The 20,780-nt window shown below is 38.5% G+C and overlaps 1 protein-coding gene across 2 annotated transcripts in view; it reads left to right on the top strand.

Annotated features, from left to right (window-relative positions):
* LOC150108639 (serine/threonine-protein kinase PLK2-like) overlaps window positions 1–20,780 on the top strand; it is a 321,698-nt gene that overhangs the window by 219,121 nt on the left and 81,797 nt on the right. For both annotated transcript variants that reach the window (XM_090416098.1, XM_090416097.1), the window contains exon 10: window positions 4,249–4,323. In XM_090416098.1, the coding sequence (XP_090272224.1) occupies window positions 4,249–4,323 (75 nt within the window). The remainder of the gene's footprint in view (window positions 1–4,248; window positions 4,324–20,780) is intronic.

Here is a 20,780-nt window from a genome sequence, read left to right on the forward strand (position 1 = left end):
ATAGCTTCATATCTTCATTCTCAGTTACTGTATTGTTAGTGCCTGTGTGCACCTGCCTTTTTTGTAAGTTCCTTTTGAAAATGGCAATGTGACATTGCCGAAATATCGGAAAATATTTATTAAATTATAATTTAATTTATATTTGAATCTACATTGTTTCAATTCCCTAAGTGATTTAGAAATGCATAACCAACGTATAAGCCTGTCTACGAGAATTTGTAGATATATTTGTATCTAATGCTTCACTTATGTAGACATCATTGCACATAAGTCTAGATTGGACAAGCATAGTCGTCCTTTCCTCATAATCACCTCCATGATTTATGTATTGTATTGTTTGTATTATTTATAGTTTCATAACTTAGTCACTTTTACACAGACACACATTCTCATCATTCCTTTCATCATGATCTAGTTTCCTTTGACTGTATCAGGTCTCATGCCAAACCCATATAAGTGCAGGCCATCCTTACTTTTTTTTTTTTTTTTTAACTGAAAAGATGTGTTCTTTGCACTATGTGGGATACTAAGGCAATTGATGTGAAGTCATCAGCCTCTATATACAAATATCTCTATATGAAGCATCTGAACGATACTTCATAAAAGATAATTTCACATATTTGCACCTGAAAGATTATGCATGCAAACTTTGTTTACCTATATTTGGATAAAAGATAAAACAAGAATATAATTTTGAGACAAGTCTAATTTAATAATCCATTCTTCCCTGACTTGCTCCACACACACTTAGCTACTTAAATGCTTAATTTAAACTATTCAAAATAATCTGCAATTCAATTTTTTTTCAGCTCTTTGCAGTTTCTCTTCTCATGGTTTGGTGTGAGTGGTATGAGTATAGAAAATGAGAGAATGGGTGTGCAAGAGGAGCAGGGAAATGGGGAGGCTCAGGGTGGACAGGGATACACAGCGTGAGAAAGGTGGATGCTCCAAGAGGAGGTGAGAGCATGTGTAGGCAGGAAAGTAATGGGATGATCAGGGATCAAAAGGAAACAGATGGAATTGCAAAGGGTTCTAAAATGAAGAAGCAGAAAGGGAAATGGCCCCAGTTCAGCATGGAGAGATTACATCGAGTGAGTGGTATCAGTGTAACTAGCTGTAGATCCAGAAATGAGTTGTTGTGTTTGTATACCAATGCTAGAAGTATAAGGAACAAGGCGGATGAAATGGTTGCACTAATTGCATCTGTGCACCCAGAGATTGTCGGAATAAGTGAGACATGGTTAGATGAGGATGACATCCTGACAAGAATAGAGATGGAAAGGTATGATGTGTTTCGTGAGGATAGAAGGGGTAAAAAGGGAAGGGGAGTGCTATTGATGATAGAGAAAGAGTTATGTCCATACAAGGTAGAGATGCAAGAGGGAAATGGGGCCAGTGGTTTTGAGGCAGTATGGTGTGACATAGAGGTGAATAGAATCAAATACTTGGTGGGATGTTGTTATAGACCTGGTAATGTGGATGGTGGTGATAGTGAAATGTATAGTCAAATAAGCCAAGCAAATAAGAAAAGGGTGATCATTATGGGTGATTTTAATTATGGCAATATAGACTGGAATGAAGAGATAGCAACTGGAAGTAAAGAAAATGAGTTTCTTGAGTTTTTGAGGGATAACTACCTCAGACAGTATGTAACAGAGGGCACAAGAGGATTAAGGGTCTTGGATTTTGTCATCTCATAGGAGGATGTAATTATCAATGAGGTATCAAATCATCCACCAATTGGTGAAAGTGACCATGAGGTTATTACTTGGGTGGTTGCCAGCAGTGCAAGGACCCCTGTGAAAAAAGGGTATATGTGGAACTACAAGGGGGGTGATTATGAAGAGCTCAGGAGACAGCTTGCAAGGGTAGCATGGAATGAGGAGTTAGCTGGAAAAGAGATCAATGCAGCTTGGGGATTTTCAAAAAATATTTAGTGGATGCAATGTCTAAATGTATACCATGGGTGAGAAGGTTAAATAAGGTAGGTGTGAGATGGATGAATAAAGAGATTAAGCATGCAATACAGAGAAAAAGGGCATTGTGGAGGCAGCATAAGAGAAGTGGAAGTAACCAATTTCATGAAGTCTATAAAGACCAGGCAAGGAGGGTGACTTGGTTGGTGAGAGTAGCTAAAGAGGTGTATGAACAGCAGTTAGCTAATGAAGCTAAAAAGAATCCTAGGGAGTTCTTTCGATATGTAGCCAGCAAAAGAAAGAATGATTATGGAAGGATGACATTGATTGCAGGAAATGGTATAAAGACAGCTGTTGCAGAATGTGTGGTGGAGATACTTAATGAGCAGTTCATAAAGATCTTTCAATCTTGTGATTGTGACTTCATGGAGAGATTGAGAGCAGTTGATGATGGGGAGGAGAGACTGACTGTAAGTGAGCAAGAGGTGTTTGGGGAGTTGAGTAAACTAAATGTAAATAAGGCTGTGGGACTTGATAATATATCACTGCGTATTCTGAAGGAATGTACCAGAGAGTTGACACCTGCCTTGACATATTTTTTTTAAATGAGTCTTGCACTTGGTCAAGTCCCTGAAGAGTGGAAGGAGGGCAAGATTGTGCCACTTCATAAAGGAGGTGATCGAACTCGAGCATAAAACTATAGGCCTATCTGTGTGTCAGGTGTTGTGGTTAAGTTGTTGGAGAAGCTTGTGAGAACTAGGATCCAGAATTGGGTTGACAACAATGGTATAATCTTTGATGGACAGCATGGATTTGCTAAAGGGAGGGTGTGTTTTAGTAATCTACTTACTTGTTACAATAAAGTGACTGCTTCCTTGGACAGAGGAGAATGATACACAGTAATATACTTGGATTTCGCAAAAGCTTTTGATAGAGTACCTCATGATAAGTTGACAGTCAAACTAGAGCAGATGGGGTTGGATATTAGATTAGTGCATTGGATTGGAGACTGGCTATCTGATAGGTATCAACAAGTTGTGTATGGGGGTGCAATATCCAGGAAAGGGAAAGTCACTAGTGGAGTGCCTCAGGGATCTGTTTTAGGGCCATTACTATTTAACTTGTATATTAATGATATTGGTGAAGATTTGGATGGAAATATTCAGTTGTTTGCAGATGATGCAAAGTTGGGACGAACCATAAAGAGTAGTGAAGATGTTGTGGCCTTGCAAGAAGACTTGAATAAATTGAGTGATTGTGCAAGCAAATAGGGATGCGAGTTCAATGTTGCAAAATGTAAGGTTTTAAAATTTGGAAAACAAAGATGGGATGCAGAATTTATGCTTGGCGAGAATATATTGTTGGAAGTAGAGGAAATAAGAGATCTGGGAGTGATAGTGGATAAGGATCTAAAATTTGGGGGACACCTAAATTTTACTTCACAATTTCGCCAAAATTGTGAAGACAACACAAAGACTTCTGGGAATGATGTGGAGGACACTGACTTGTAGAAGTAGGGAGATTCTTGTTCCATTGTATAAGGTTTTAATTAGGCCACACACGAACTATTGTGCCCAGATTTGGTTACCTGGTTTTCAGAAGGATGAAGACATGTTGGAGAGGGTCCAGAGGTGACTAAGGTAGTTTCTAACCTCTGGAATGTCGAGTATGAGGAAAGATTGAGAAGATGCAACTTGCAGAGTCTGATGGACGGGAGGAGGAGATATGATAGAGCCCTACAACTTAGTAAGGGGTTGTTATAAAATCAATGCTGGAGAGGTTCTACAGAAAATAGTAGGAGAACCAGAGATCATCCTTTGAAGCTGTATAAGGAGGGTGTGAGTGGGGGAGTGAGAAGCAGGTTTTTTTTTTCATGCAGAGTTATGAATGATTGGAATACCTTGCCTGAGAGTGGTGTCTACAGAGAATTTAAATGTGTTTAAAATATGGTATGATGAGCTGTGTGTTTGATAAAAGGACCTCCTAGATGAGTGTTTGACTCCATGGGGTCTTGGGTAATAATGATAATATAGAATCACACATGTACCACAGTAAAAATTAAATTTATTATGACAAGATCTTACGATACATAAGCAAAACATCTGCATAACTTAATTTTTACTGTGGTATGTGTGATTCTTAGTGGTATGATAAATTGATAGTGGAAGGGGCCCATCTTAGTCTTATGGGACCTCTAAATTGTCCATTATCATTGAATTCTTTTTAAATGATTGGGGTTAAGATGACTTCAATCTTTTGTATATTTGAAAATAATTATATAATTATACTAAGATTGTAAAAAAAATTAATGTGAAATATTTATCTTTCCAAGGGCCAAAACAAAAGGAATACACTGCAGAAGCCCTTTATGGTCTTTTAAGGTCATGTCTTCAAAGTATGCCGAAAGGTAAGTAGTTTCATTTACTTTCTAAGGAAAGTATGTTAAAACTAGTTATTTTGTGCTATGAAAATGTTATTTTCGAACATCAGTATTTCAAGGTCTAATTTCAAATTAACCTTAAATAAAACAATGAAATTCACTTATAAAAACAAACTGAGAATGCCATCTGTAATTTAGTATATAGCAGAAAAAAGGATAATATAGAAGTTGGTGAATTATCTTTACCAGATAAGTTTGATAAACTCCTCATTTCCATTATTCATGGTGTTAGCAAAAAGTGAATTGGAAGTAAAAGAATAAGAGGCTGTTAGAATCACTATTTTCCATTAAACCACTCACAAAGAAGTTAAAGAAATTGTTTTAATTTGACTAGTTTTCTGAAAAAAAAAAAACTTATTTCAGGAAATGGCACAGATAAATTAAACCATAAGCAAAGTAACAACAGTTAACATTTCCAGTGAAGAATATTTGAAAATATTTCAGCAATGGAAAGCATGCATTTGCTGTTATGCTGGCTGCTGGTAGATACAAGTCATGGATTAAAGAGAATTGGATTTTGATGTACAATCATCTACTCTTTTTTGTTTGTTTGCTATGCTGTAGAGTGTAAAGGATACTTCATCATTTCAGTTGATTCTTTGAATGATCTTGTGTAAAAGCGGTAATCAATATGGAGCATTTTTTTGTTGCCATTCTACTAGGAAGGGTAGTAAGCATGTTGCCTAGTTGTGCTTACTGTGGTGAGATGAAGCAGAGAGCAAGAATTATTATTATTACGGGCAACTCCAGGGAGTCCTTAAACTCATTGAGGGAGGCCCCAAATCAGGTTCATCACAACTATTCGACATTCACACAGTATCTATCATACCTTGCCTTAAACTCATTCACTGTCACAGCACCCACTATAGACTCTGGCAGCTTATTCCACTCATTTACTGCTCTAAAAGTAAAGAACCCAGCTCTAACACCCTTACTAACCACACTCTTGCCCAGCCCTGTTCCATGGATGCCCCCTAGTCCTCCCACCACCACCAGCCCTTTTCTCAAAAATATCTTCTGAATTAATCTTATAGAAACCCCTTCAGTAATTTGAATGTCTCAATCATATCTCCCCTCCTCTGCCTATCAACCAATTTCTGCAACCCACAAATCCTCAACCTGTTCTCATAAGGTTCATTCCACAGACCTGCTATCATCTTGGTCACTCGCCTCTGGATCCTCTCAACCTCCTCCCCATCAAGAAGAAACCTAGGTGACCAAATCTGGGTACAGTAGTCAAGATGGGGTCTTATCAAGGCTCGATATAGAGGAACAATAACATGCTTGTCTCTGCTCATCAAAGTATTCTTCAGCAACCAAGTAATTTGATGAGCTGATTTGGCCACTTTTGCAATGTGCCCCCTAAACTTCAACTCCTTATCCACCAACACTCCTAAATCTCTAGCCTCATCAATTTCCTGGAGTACAGTTCCACCACTGTAGTAAACTGCTGCTAATCTTTTCATCCCAAAATGTATAACATTACATTTTGCCACATTAAATTGACATCCATTCTCCTTAGCCCAGACCCCCGATCTATCCAAATCATCTTGCAAAATTTTGACATCATCTGCATTCACTATTGCCCTACCCAACTTTGCATCATCCGTGAACAAATGAGCTGTTCCTCTCAGATCCTTTCCTATATCATTAATGAATAAATTAAACAGCAGTAGTCCAAGAACAGATCCTTTTGGCACACCACTACTCACAGGCTGTCTTTTGGACTCTACTCCTGAATAAACGACTCTGATATCTCTCCGTCAACCACCCTACTATCCATCTCACCAATTCTATATCCATCCCCATAAGCTGCATTTTACCGATTAGAATTCCATGTGGTATCCTGTCAAAGGCTTCAGCAAGGTCTTGCAGAATCACTGTAAACCCATTACCCTTACCCAGTTAGCTGTCACTATGTTATAATACGTGAGTCAAGTTACTGAGGCTTGACTTACCCTTCACAAAACCATGCTGTCCCTGATACAGTACCCCATTTTCATCTATCCAATCTTGTATTTTCCTCTTGACTATTTTCTACAAGAACTTGATAACGATACTTTATGCTGATTGGCTGGTAATTTTCAACTTTCACCTTTATGCAGCGGAACTATTTTCCCCTCTTTCTGCCCCCTTGGGACTGACCCAGATCTGAGGCTCAAATTAAACAAAATGGTCAAGGGCACTAACAAATTCTTTAGCCGTTTCTCGTATGACATGAGCTGGTATACCATCCAATCCCATAGATGTATTGACATTGAGGTTCTGTAATAGACTGTTTACCTCTATTTCATTCATCACAATTCTAGTATAAGCTGTTGGTTCTTCCATTCCAGCAATGTCACCACTTGGATGATATACTCTTGCAAAGTGCTTGCTCAGTAATTCCACTATATCGACTGATTCGGTTACCTCCCTACCCTCAGCATTTATTAAATTCATTCTGCCATGAACATTTTTCCTTTTACTTTCAACATATTGAAAAAACTGTGTGGGATTCTTTAGCCTGCATGGGCAATATTCTTTCATAATCTGCTTTTGCTTTTTGAATTATGAATGATACGTTGGCTGAAATGTGTGAGGAGAGGGGAGTATAGTTTGTTAATATGTGGAATGAGTTTAAAGGATGAAGTGAACTGTATAAGAGAGATGGACTGCATTTGAGTGGTTATGGTGTGAGTAGCTTGGAGAGATTGCTGCTGAAAGGTAGAGAAGTGAGTACAGAGAATGAATCAGATCAAGTGGGAAGTGATATGGAAGAGCAGGAGAGTAAGACAGGAGAGATTGAAGAGGTGATTATGAATGAGGAAGTGAGTGGCATGAGTATGGAAAATGAGAGAATGGGCGTGCAATAGAAACAGGGAAACAGGCTCAGGGTGGACAGGGGTACACAGCATGAGAAAGGTGGATGCTCCAAGAGGATGTGAGAGCATGTATAGACAGGAAAAGAATGGGATGACCTGGGATCAAGAAGAAACAGTTAGAATTGAAGAGTTCTAAAATGAATAAGCAGAAAGGGAAATGGCCCCAGTTGAGCATGGAGAGATCACATCGAATGAGTGGTATCAGTTAAATTAGCTGTAGATCCAGGAATGAGCTGTTGTTTGTATACAAATGCTATAAGTGTAAGAAACAAGACAGATGAAATGGTTGCACTTATTGAGTCTGTTCACTCAAAAATTGTTGGAATAAGTGAGACATGGTTAGATGAGGACGACATCCTAAGAGGAATAGAGATGGAAGGGTATCATGTGTTCAGTGAGATTAGAAGGGGAAAAAAGGGAGGGAAGTGCTATTGATGATAGAGAAAGAGTTATGTCCATACAAAGTAGAAATGCAAGAGGGAAGTAGTGCCAGTGGTTTTGAGGCAGTATGGTGTGAGATAGAGGTGAATGGAATGAAATACTTGGTTGGATGTTGTTATAGACCAGATAATGTGGATGGTAGTGACTATGAAATATATAATCAAATCAGAAAAGAGTGATCATTATGGGCTATTTTAATTATGGCAATATAGACTAGAATGATGAGATAGCAACTGGAAGTAAAGAAAATGAGTTTCTTTGAGTTTTTGAGGGATAACTACCTCGGACAGTAACAGAGGGCACATGAAGATTGAGAATCTCGGATTTGGTTATCTCATCAGAGGATGTAATTATAAATGAGGTGTCAAATCACCCACCAATTGGTGAGTGACCATGAGGTGATTACCTGAGTGGTTTCCAGCAGTGTGAGGACCTCTGTAAGAGAAGGGTATATGTGGAACTATTTGGGGTGATTACGAAGAGCTCATGAGACAGCTTTTGGGTGCAGCATGGAATGAAGAGTTAGCTGGAAAAGAGATCAATGCAGCTTGGGATTTTCAAAAACTATCTAGTAGATGCAATGTCTAAATGTATTCCAAGAATGAGAAGGTTAAATAAGGTAGGTGTGAAATGGATGAATAAAGAGATTAAGTATGGAATACAGAGAAAAAGAGCATTATGGAGGTGGCATAAGAGAAGTGGAAATAACCAATTCCATGAGGACTACAAAGACCAGGCAAGATGAGTGACTTGGTTGGTGACATTAGCTAAAGTGAGGTATGAACAGTAGTTACCTAATGAAGCCAAAAAGAATCCTAAGGAATTCTTTTGATATGTAGCCAGCAAAAGAAAGAATGATTATGGAAGAATGACATTGATTGGAGAAAATGGTATAAAGACAGCTGTTGCAGAAGATGTGGTGGAGATACTTAATGAGTAGTTCATAAAGGTCTTTCAATCTTGTGAATGTCACTTCATGGAGAGATTGAGAGCAGTTGATGATTGGGAGGAGAGACTGGTAAGTGAGCAAGAGATGTATGGGGAGTTGAGCAAACTAGATGTAAATAAGGCTGTGGGAATTGATAATATATCACCATGTATTATTATTATTCAGGGCTCCATGGAGTCAAAAGACTCATCATGGGAGGTACTTCCTATGAAACAGTCTATCAAGACTAATCGAGGGGAGGTCCCCCCCCTCTGAGAAACACAGTCTATCATACCACTCCTTAAACTCATTGACTGTTCTCATTTTCACCACTCCATCAGGCAATGCATTCCATGGTTCACCCACCCTCCATGCAAAGAAACCACTCCTCACCCTCTTGCTCACAGTTTCCTTTTGTAACTTCCAGGGATGGCCTCTTGTCATCGCACCTTCCTGCTATTCAATCAAGCGAAAGAACTCTCCAGTGTCAACTCTGTAACCACCTCTCAACAGTTTAAAAATCTCAATCATATCACTCTCCTTCTATCCACCAAACTCTGCAGTCCACATTCCCTCAGCCGATCCTCATAACTAACATGGTACAGTCCTGAAACCATCTTTGTTAACCACCTTTGTACCCTTTCCACAGTTAATTTATCCCCTTCAAATCCTGGGGACCAAATCTGAGAACAATAGTCCAAGTGTGGTCTGATCAGGGTCTTATTCAATGGAATGATAACTGTTTTATCTCTGCAGGTCAACATTCTTCTCATTATTGCAGCAATCCTCTGTGTTACCTTCACCACCTTTGCAATATGTCCTCTAAATTTCAGGTTTCTATCAATCATCAACCCCAGATCTCTTGTCTCCCCTACTTCCTCCAGTATAACTCCTCCCATAGAGTATGCAGTGTCCCATCGATGTTTCCCAAACCTCAAGACCTTACATTTTGCTGCATTAAACTGATACCCTCATACATTTGCCCATCTATCTAGCTTATTCAAATCCTCTTGCAGGGCTACCACATCTGCTCTACTACTAATAATCCTTCCCAGCTTCGCATCATCTGCAAACAACTGAATATCCCCTTGCAATCCACTGACAATATCATTGATATAAAGGTTAAACAATATAGGTCCCAGCACTGAGCCATGTGGAACACCACTTGTAACCCTATGCCTCCTTGAAACTGTACCACCATACACAACTCTATGATACCTATCAGACAGCCAATCCTGAATCCAGTTGAAATATCTGACATCCAGACCCATGTGCTGCAACTTAAATATCAGCTTAAACATGTGTCAAATGCTTTCGCTAAGTCTATATATTATGAAGGAATGTGCCAGGGATTTGATGCTGGCCTTGACATATTTTTTTAATACAAGTCTTGCACTTGGGCAAGTTGCTAAGGAGGGCAAGATTGTACCACCTCATAAAGGAGGTGATAGAACTCAAGCATCAAACTATAGGCCTATCTGTGTGTCAGGTGTTGTAGTTAAGTTGAAGCTTGTGGGAACTAGGATCCAGAATTGAGTTGACAACAATGGTATTATCTTTGATGGACAGCATGCATTTGCTAAAGGGAGATCATGTTTTAGTAATCTACTTACTTATTACAATAAGGTGATTGCTTCCTTGGACACAGGAGAAGGATACACAGTAACATATTTAGATTTCGCAAAGGCTTTAGATAGATTACCGCATGGTAAGTTGATAGTCAAACTAGAGCAGATGGGGTTGAATATTAGATTGGGCATTGGATTGCAAACTGGTTATCTGATAGGTATCAACAAGTTGTTTATGGAGGAGCAATATCCAATAAAAGGAAGTCACTAGTGGTGTGCCTCAGGTCTGTTTTAGGACCATTACTGTTTAACGTGTATATTAATGATATTGGTGAAGATTTGGATGGAGATATTCAGTTGTTTTCAGATGATGCAAAGTTGAGACGAACCATGATGTTGTGACCTTACAAGAAGACTTGAATAAATTGAGTGATTGGGCGTGGGAATAGGGATGTGAGCCCAATATTGCAAAATGTAAGGTTTTAAAATTTGGAAAACAAAGATGGGATGCAGAATTTATGGTTGGTGAGGATATATTGTTGGAGGTGGAGGAAATTAGAGATCTGGGGGGTGATAGTGGATAAGAATCTGAAATTTAGGGGACACATAGCCAAAATTGTGAAGACAACACAAAGGCTTCTGGGAATGATGCAGGGAACACTGACTTCTAGAAATAGGGAGATTCTTTTTCCATTGTATAAAGCTTTGATTAGGCCACACATGGACTATTGTTCCCAGATTTGGTCAACTGGTTTTCAGAAGGACAAAGATGTTGGAAAGGGTCCAGAGACAATTAAGGTAGTTTTTAACCTCCTGGAATGTCAAGTATGAGGAAAGATTGAGAAGATGCAACTTGCAGAGTCTGATGAACAGGAGGAGGTGGGGGAGATATGATACTAAACTACAAGTTAGTAAGGGGTTGTTATAAGATCAATGCTGGAGAGGTTATGCAGAAAATAGTGGGAGATCAGGGGAGAACCAGAGGTCATCCCTGGAAAATGTATGAAGAGGGTGTGAGTAGGGGAGTGAGAAGCAGGTTTTTTCATGCAGAGTTGTGAATGATTGGAATGCTTTGCCTGAGAGTGTAGTGTCTGCAGAGAATTTGAGTGTTTAAAGCATGGTATGATGAGCTGTGTGTATGATAAAAGACCTCCCAGATGAATCTTTGACTCAATGGGTCTTGGGTAATAATAATAAATGTTATCTGTATGCACTGCCAGCCCTGATTTTTGCTTTCTTTCATTCTTAATGTCCTTGATGTGTTCTGATAGACGTATCTACCTAGATATGTCTATCTAGGGAGTTTGTACTATGTAGTGGAGTGTAGCCCACAACTGCAACTGATCTTGTAGACACCTGGTTTTTAAGTGGCTACTTTTAGATTTCTTTTGTGAAGCAATTTTGCTGTTTTATCTGTGATTGATTATTATTATTGACCCCAATACCTTATGGAGTCAAAGACTCATCTGGGAGGTCATTTTATCACACACACACAGCTTATATGTTGCAAACCCTGTCAGGCAAGGCATTCCTATCATTTACAACTCTACACGAAAAAAAAACTGCCTCTCACTCACACCTTCCCTACACAGTTTCCAGGAATGACCTCTGGTTTTCCCCCGATCTCCCACCATTCTCTGTAGAACCTCTCCAGCCTTGACCCCATAACAACCCCTTACCAACGTGCAGGTCACCATCATATCTGCCCCTCTTCCTTCTGTCCATCAGACTCTGCAAATCACATCTTCTCAATCTTTCCTTATACTCGACATTCCACCAGTCAGAAATCACCCTAGTCAGTCGCTCTTTGGCCCTTCAAACATCTATGATTAGATGTATGAGAGAATCACTGCTCCTTTATACACTTGGTTTATTTGTTCTTCTGTTTGTTTTGGTGGTTGAGATAGAATTTTATTGATTAATGTTCTGTTGTAGCTATATTTTTGGAAGAACAGAATTAAGATACTGCAGTGCTTAGTTTTTTTTTTTTTTTTTTTTTTTTTATCGACATTCATAGAAATTCTGTAGGCTGTATCATGTAAAGAATGGATGATGCTTATTTTTTCTGCTGGGTAGTGATGAGAAGTTGTGTGTAGATAACGTTCTGTGTTAGTTTGTTTCCTGTAGACTGAGAAGTTGAGTGTTTTGCTCTGATATCTCAACTAATGTATCTGAAAAAACAGTAAAGACCTATTTCTTTCCAATTCAAATGTGAATTTGATTTGAGGATGAAAGTTATTGAGGAAGGTAACAATCTTCTGATTGGGTAGTAGAACAGGGCCAGATGATAAAAATATCATTGTATCTTTGCCAAATTTTTGGTTGTTCCTTTGACACTGGAGGGGCTAGTTTCTCAAACCATTTGATGAATAGAGTAGCTAATATAGGAGAGAGTGGGGAGAGCCCATAGCTAATCCTTCTTTCTGTTAAAAAAAAAAAAAAAACTTCAACTTTGAAAAAAAAAAAAAAGTGCTATTAATGTAATGTTTAAAAATCCACTGCGTTTTGGTGGGAAAATTTCCTGACGTATTTGTATGATTTTTATTCTTGAAAAATTTGTGAAAAGACCTATGTCCAAGCTTGCAATTATATCAGTAAGAGCTAGTGTGATGCCTTCGATATTTTCTATTAAGTGTATTGTGTTCTTAACATATGAGAATGTTTGCCTCATGTGAGGGAGGTTTGAGTAGGTTTGCCAGATCATTTAGATAATGAAGTCGGAGAGAATCTTCCATTGACAATTGGTCTCAATGGCAAGTTTTGTTTATGCAGTTCAGAGACTCCATATATTTTAGGTACAAGAGGATGCCTAGATTCCAGGTTTTTTTTTTTTTTTTTTTTTTTTTCTCTCCCCCAGACTAATTCAGCATATTGTTTTTATTAAATTATTGGTTTTATTATGGAAATATCTCGTGGGATCACCAGAGTAACAGTGAATGCATGCTTCCCATTGTTCAAACATTTCAAATATTCTTCACTAGAAATGTTAAACTTTTATTACTTTGCTTATCATTTTTTAATTTATTAGTGCTATTTCATGATGAAGTGAAAATTTTTTGCAAATCTAGTCATTATTATTCAGGCCTCCATGGAGTCAAGAGACTCATCGTGGGAGGTCCTTCCTAGGAAACACAATCTTCATACCACTACTTGAACTCATTGACTGTTCTTGCTCTCACCACTATCAGGCAATGCATTCCATTGTTCAACCACCCTCCATGCAAAGAACCACTCCTCACCCACTTGCTCACAGTTTCCTTTCATAACTTCTAGGGATGGCTCCTTGTCATCTCTCCTTCCCACTATTCCACCAAACAAAGAAACTCCCCACTGTTAACCCTGTAACTATCTCTCAGGCAGTTTCAAAGTCTTGATCATATCATCTCTCCTTTTATCCATCAAACTCTGCAGTCCACATTCCCTCAGCCGATCCTCATAACTAACATTGTACAGTCCTCAAACCGTCTTTTGTTATCTGCCTCTTTATCCTTTTCACTTAATTTATCTGCTTTAAAACCTGGGGACCAAATTTGAGAACAATAGTCTGATCAGGGTCTTATACAACGGAATGATAACTCTTATCTCTGCAGGTCAGTGTCCTCAGTATTGCAGCAATCCTCTGGGTTACCTTCACCACCTTTGCAATATGCTCCCTGAATTTCACTTTTCTATCAGTCATCATCCCAAGATCTCTTCTCTCCTCCAATTGAGTATACAGCCTCCCATCGATGTATCCCAAACTTCAAGATGTTACGTTTTGCTGCATTAAACCAATGCCCCAATTTATTTGTCCATCTGTCTAATTTATTCAAATCCTTTTGCAGGGCTGCCACATCTGCACTATTACTAATAACCCTTCCCAGCTTCACATCATCTGCAAACAACTGAATATCCCCATGCAATCCATTGACAATGTCATTGATTTAAAGGTTAAACAATACAGGTCCTAGTACTGAGCTCTGTGGAACCCCACTTGAACCTTCTGCCTCCTTGATATTGCCCCACCATACACAACTCTCTCTGATACCTATCAGACAGCCAATCCTGAATCCAGTTGACTAACCTGACATTTAAACCTATGTGTTGCAACTTTTTAAGTTGCAACACATAGGCTTATCATGTGACACCACATGTGACAACATATCAGCTTATCATGTGACACCCTGTTAAATGCCTTTGCAAAATCCAAAAATATGGCAGTATATGACTTTCACTCATCAACTGCTCTTGTCACTTTATTATAAAAGGCAATCATATTACTAAAGCAAGAGTGTTTCTAAACAAATCCATGATGATTCTCATAGATGACATTACCTTCATCTGCCTAATGCTATATATGGTCTCTCACTAATTTCTCCAAGATCTTAACTACTGATTAAACACAAACTGCCTATAATTACATTTCCAGTCTGCTACTGCCCTCATGCAATGGCACTATATTATCTTTCTTCCATTCCTTGGGTACCTTTCCCATAGCCAGACTTTCATTGAAAAGCCAGGTCAATGGAGCTGTCAGTTCTTTAGCACATTCTCTCAAAACCATGATGAAATACCATCTACTGACATCCTGAGTACTCTGTATTTGGAACATGCTCTCTTCTTGTACCTCTAAACCTCAAACCTGCCTTATCACTCTAGTATTAAAACTTATTTCTTCAGGATGAAATACTCCAATGAAGTGTTCATTGAACAACTCCACTATGTCCTCTGCATCACTCACTCTATTCCCATTTTTATCCCACAATGTCATTCTTCCACAATCATTTCTCCTCCTTACTGGCTACATAGCTAAATTCTATAGGATTTGCTTTGGATCATAGTCCCAATCTCTTCTCATATTCCAGTTTTGCCTTCCTTGCCATACTAGTTACTCTCCTGGCCTCAGTCTTATATTCTTCATTCATCTGCTCTCCACCCCCTCTCATTATATATCTTCCATAACCTGTTTTTCACCTGCAGTTCCTGTTTGATATTGTTGTCATCCACTTTATGCCAAATTGTGTCCTCTTCTTCACTTGTAGAATACAGCTTACTACTGATAACAAATATTCCTTCACAGTTTCCTTAGCACCAATAATGATATCTTGCCCTTCCAATTCTGCCCTCCATGAAACTGCCCCAAGTTGATATTTAAGACTATTATAATCACCTGCCTTATAATTTCACACACGTTCCTTTTTCTGTGATACTCCTGCATGTCTATTCATCTTCCAAGTCAAAACCACATGTCACTCTCTCCAATTTGGGGGGGGGGTCATCTCAGTTATCAGCTCTTTTGATGCTGTGACCAAATCCAAAACTCTTGAACCCTCTTGTTCTCTCTATTACATGTTGCCTAAGACATTTGTCCCTCAAGAATTCTAGTAATTCCATTCCCTTATTACTACATGCATTTTCCTCTTCCCAACTTATACTGTTGTAGTTAAAATCTTCCATAACAATCATTCTTCTTGCCCTTGCCAAGCTCAATTGCCTAAACATCTCCTGCTCCCCATCCTCTGTGCTCCTTGGCTTGTAGCAACACCCCACTAATTATCCTATCTTGCCCACCTCAAATTCATACCATATGCTTTCAAAACCATTCGTGTCAGTGCCTTCCAAAGGCTCCACTCTTAGAGGACATAAGTCATCATAAGCAGTACTCCATCACCACATTTTCCCTTCCTATCCTGCTGAAAAATGCTGTACCCTGCCACTTCTCTTCCTGTTATATCATCTTCCGTCAACTATGTCTCGGAGATCCCAATAATCTTTTGCCAAGCTGATGTTATCAGCACCATCAATTAATCTCCTTTATTCTGGATACTCCTGGCATTAGTATAAAGCATAAAAATGTCACTGCTTCTATACCTATCATTATCTCCCCCTCCAGACTCCACTGGACTCGGTGTTATCTAATGTCGCCCCCTTCCCCCAAGCACCCATTCCCACAAGAGGCCACCCCTGCTACCATCCACCCTGAGAATTCTAGTTTCTCTGCATTGACATACCGACTCGTTCAGAAAACAGCACTCCCTCCAGATGCCTACATCCTTCTTCATTCAAATGCAAGCAGTCTCTTGTATACAGTTCCTTTCTGTTCTTAAATGCCCTCCAAGCATCCACACATTCCAATCCTCTCTTCTGACACATTTTGGCTATTATGCTATTCATTATTACTGCTCTTCTACTCAGTTCATCATTATCATACCTAGGTAATGCACACACTATCTTTCCTCTCTGCGTTTTCTTTTGTACAACCTCAAGCATGAATCTCAGATCGCTTGCGATGTGATTTATACTGCCCCCAAGTCATTCATACTCACAATTACAATCATCTTATCCACCTTTCACCCTGCTTAATTGCCATAGCCACAGTTTCTATCATTCCTCCAGGCAAACACTCCTCTGGCATCCTATCTTGCACACCACTAATCGAGTCTCCATACACCACACCTATTACCACTTTGTTTCTTGTTTGCTCACCTGCATTCCTCACTCTCTCTCTCCTCTAACCATTTCTCTGTGTTTCCCCTACTTATCTGCTGTCCTGGCATCACTCTAGCCCTGGTTCCAGTACTACCTTGCATTCTTCTCATTCTCTCTATCTGACTGTTTCCATTCTCTCCTCTTCTATCTTTCCCATAACACTCTCTCATTCCCTCTCTTCTGTCATTCCCAAATCTCTCTCTCATTCTCTCTCTCTCCTACTGCTTCTATACTGTCCTCTTCTATCTTTCCCATAACACTCTCATTCCCTCTCTTCTACTGTTCCTATTCTTTCTTCTTCTATCATTCCCATAACTCTCTCTCACTCCTACTCTGATTTGCTTTGCATTCATCTCTTCCATTCACCTAATCTCATCTTTCATACTTCTCATCTCATTCCCAAGACATTCCACCTCCTCTTTCAGCTCATCTGTCTGTAAGTTAGCCACTGTTACTTGCCATTATCCTCTCAATCAAGGCCATGCTTGAAAACTTCACAATCATTCAAGCCTTCAAGAATCAATCATTCTAGAATTAAAACAGTTTCTTTCTGACATCTTTGTTGAGTGCTTTAATACCAGAAAAGAGTGATTATAAGATGTCCTTTCTCTATAGAAACCTACACAATAAGAAGCTATTGCCTAAAGCTATTATTTATATGGGCACTCCATGGTGTCAAAAGACTCATCATGGGAGACCCACTCTATCCATTAATACAATACCTATCATACCCTTCCTTAAATTCTGGAGAGTGATAAACATGTGTTTATCACTCTCCAGACAAAAGATCTAGTCCATACGTCCTTACCAACTACACTTTTATACAACTTTCAAGGGTGACCCCTAGTTCTCTATTTGTCATATACTGAAAATTTTCTTGTCCATATTATAGAAATTTTAGTAACTTATAAGTTTCCATCATGTCCCCCTCTTTTCCACCTATCAACTAAAGTGTGCAACCAACACACCTTCAATCTATCTTCATAGGAAGATAGATTGAAGCGTGATTACTCATCTTTGAATCCTCTCCTGATCCCCAAGAAATCCAGGTGATTAATCTGTAATAAGTTTTAATAAATAAATATTTCATCCTAAGTATCTTAGGACATTGTCAGTACAGTTAATTCAAACAATACTAGGAATAACATACAATTAGGATGCATGATTACAACGGAATCCCAATATGCATGCAGTAGCGTGTCATAGAATTAAATTAAAATATATCAGGAGGGGGAAAAAAGATTACATTAAAATAAGATAACATATTTAAAAATTATTTTATGCAATTTTGTATGACAATTTCCCATACTTTAGGAATAGCAAGAACGTCATTACAGTTTAGATTTGGTCTGTGAAGTAGGGCTTCAGCACTTTCTTTATACACATGAACGTTTATATAAAGATCTATGTAGAAGTTTAGTCTTTTTCCAATGGATCATATGGTTTAGATTTTCAACTCGGTGTTGTGAGAGGCCAGATTTCTGTGGTTTGATAAGACAGATATGGTGTTCATGTTCCGAAATGCATTTATGAACAGATCTACCTGTCTGTCCATAGTAAGACATAGTTCTTGCTATTACTAAAGTATGAGAAATTGTCATACAAAATTATGTAAAATAATTTTTTATATGTTATCTTATTTTAATGTAATTTTTTTTCCCCTCCAGATATATTTTAATTTAATTTATAACATGCCACTGCACACATATTGGGATTCCGTTGTAATCGTGCCCTAACTGTATGTTATTCCTAGTATTGTTTGAATTAACTGTACTTACTATGTCCTAAGATACTTAGGATGAAATATTTACTTATTAAAACTTAATACTGTGGTTATTATGTGTTTAATAACCACAGTATTAAGTTTAGTCAATCTCCCTATTATCATTACCTCAGGTAATTCTTTGAGCTATTTTGCAATATGAACTTCAACTCTGTCTACTATTACTCCCAAATCCCTAGTATCATCAGGTTTTCTGCAATCCAATAGCATCCATGTGATACACAATAGAGTATGTAATCTTTTGATGCTGAAGTATGTAACCTTACATTTTGTGACAGCCATTATCCTTTGTGGGTAAAGGATAATGGCTGCAATCATTCCCTTTTTTAAATCATCCTGCAGGCTATCTACATAGCCCTATCAACTATTGTCCTCCCAAGTTTTGTATCAGCAGACAACTAAATATCTTCTTAAATCATTCCCTATATCACAAATATAAAAACCTAGAATATTTACCTAGCACAGGGCCCTGAGGCACTTGACTAGTCATCCCTCATTCTCTTAGATTCAACTTTGCCATATACTACCCTCTGGTGCCTGTCAGCTATCCCCTATTTATGCCACTACCTCCTTCATATTCATTCCCATTTGCTCCAACTTACATAATAGCTTATGTGGTATTCTGCCAAATGCCTCTGCAAAACCCAGCAGTATTATGGTGTATCTGTGATATTGGACTTTGCAAAGGCATGACCCTACTGTTTACAAGGATTTGTAAAGCAGCATTTATGCTTAAAATCTGTGCTCCCTTTCTTCCCATAGAGGATCACATTTCTATCCACCCATTTCTGAATTTTACCTTTAACCAACTTGTCCAATACTATACCCACCACTCCTGAGTGTTAACTGGTCTGTAATCATTCTTTCTTTTACTTGTTACATAGAGAGAGAGGGGAAAAAAATTGGATTTACTTTGGCCTACCTAGTTAATTTTCTCTCATAATTTGATTTAGCCTCATCATAGTAAACTTGCCTGTGCTTTGTATTGCTCATGAACATGCTGATCACATGTTTATGTTCTGTTCCCTCGAAAGCTTTCTTTTCTTGCAGCTCCTGCTTTATATCACTACTCTACTCTGTTTATCCTTTTGACTTTGGGTATGCAATTTGCAATTGCTTATCAAACAATCCCTGATCACTCCCTAAGTGCTACTATAATTCTTTCTTCTTAGCTTTTAATGATGTGGCACTGCTCCAAGCTGCCACCACCTGAGTTTCTCATAATTACCAGCTTTGTAGTTCCATGTGAACCCTTTCTTGACTGAATTCCACATGTTGAGTAACTTCTCACAACAAGACTTGCATGGTCACTTATCCCCAAATCAGAGGTGGTTGCTACTAGTTATGGATGGATCATCTGATGCTACTGCCAGATTTGAACACTCAAACCCCCTGGTCCTCTCCATTACATGTTATTTCAGTTAATTATCTCTTAACTGTATAAATTCCATTTCCATCTTGCCATATGATGTGCCCTTTTCTTCTAATCTATATCTCTAGAGTTAAAGGACTGAATTCTGTCTGGGATGTGACAGTCAGGGCTTTTCAAGTGAAGACGAGTTATCCTGTCTTATATGGAGGTGGTAGGGTTTTTCCTCCTGGAAACCTGGGTTTTTCATCCTGCAAAGTATGCACATTAGAACACATGCAGTTAACAGACATAACTTTGGCTGCATAGCCTGAGTTACTCTTGCCATAAATCTAAATAAACCAAACTCTATAGTTAGTTTCCCATAATTGCTCAACCTGCACTCATTGTGCTAATCTGCCAATGCATGGCATCCACATCTTCCTCTGAATCTCCAGGTCTACAGCATTTGAATTTTGTCCTATTGGCCTTTCTCACACCAGATAACCTCAAATGAACCATATTTTTCTATCTTTCTCTCTCAGCTATAAAATCCTTAACTTCTATTTTTGTTAAGTTCAACTATTATTAGTACCACTACCACCTCTCCTCCTGCTCTTTCCCTTTATCTCTTCTGAAAATACAGTATACTTCATATTCTATCACTGTGACATCATTCTCTGTTAACTAGGTCTTGTTGATGCCAAGCATTTTTGACCAAGTTGAGCTGATAATGCCCAAAACTCTTCTCCTTTATTTCTGATACTTCTGGCATTCATGTACATACATTTCACCTTTCTTTTCTCTTCAGTTACCCTTGTATAATGTCATTACTAGCCCATTCAAATTTAAAACCTGAGAAACTGCACCCAGTTGTTCATGGTCATTTCTGCACTTTCTCATTTATCCCAGTGGTGGTTTCATACTTAATTGCATCTCCCCTAATAAGAGATACTGGAGCAACACATTTTCTTGAAACATTTAATTTCAAACCCATTCAAATGTAGTCCATCAGGCACATACA

This window comes from Typopeltis vanoorti, chromosome 3, assembly GCF_054136105.1.
Source record: "Typopeltis vanoorti isolate ZY-2024b chromosome 3, IOZ_Tvanoo_1.0, whole genome shotgun sequence".
NCBI lineage: Eukaryota > Metazoa > Arthropoda > Arachnida > Uropygi > Thelyphonidae > Typopeltis > Typopeltis vanoorti.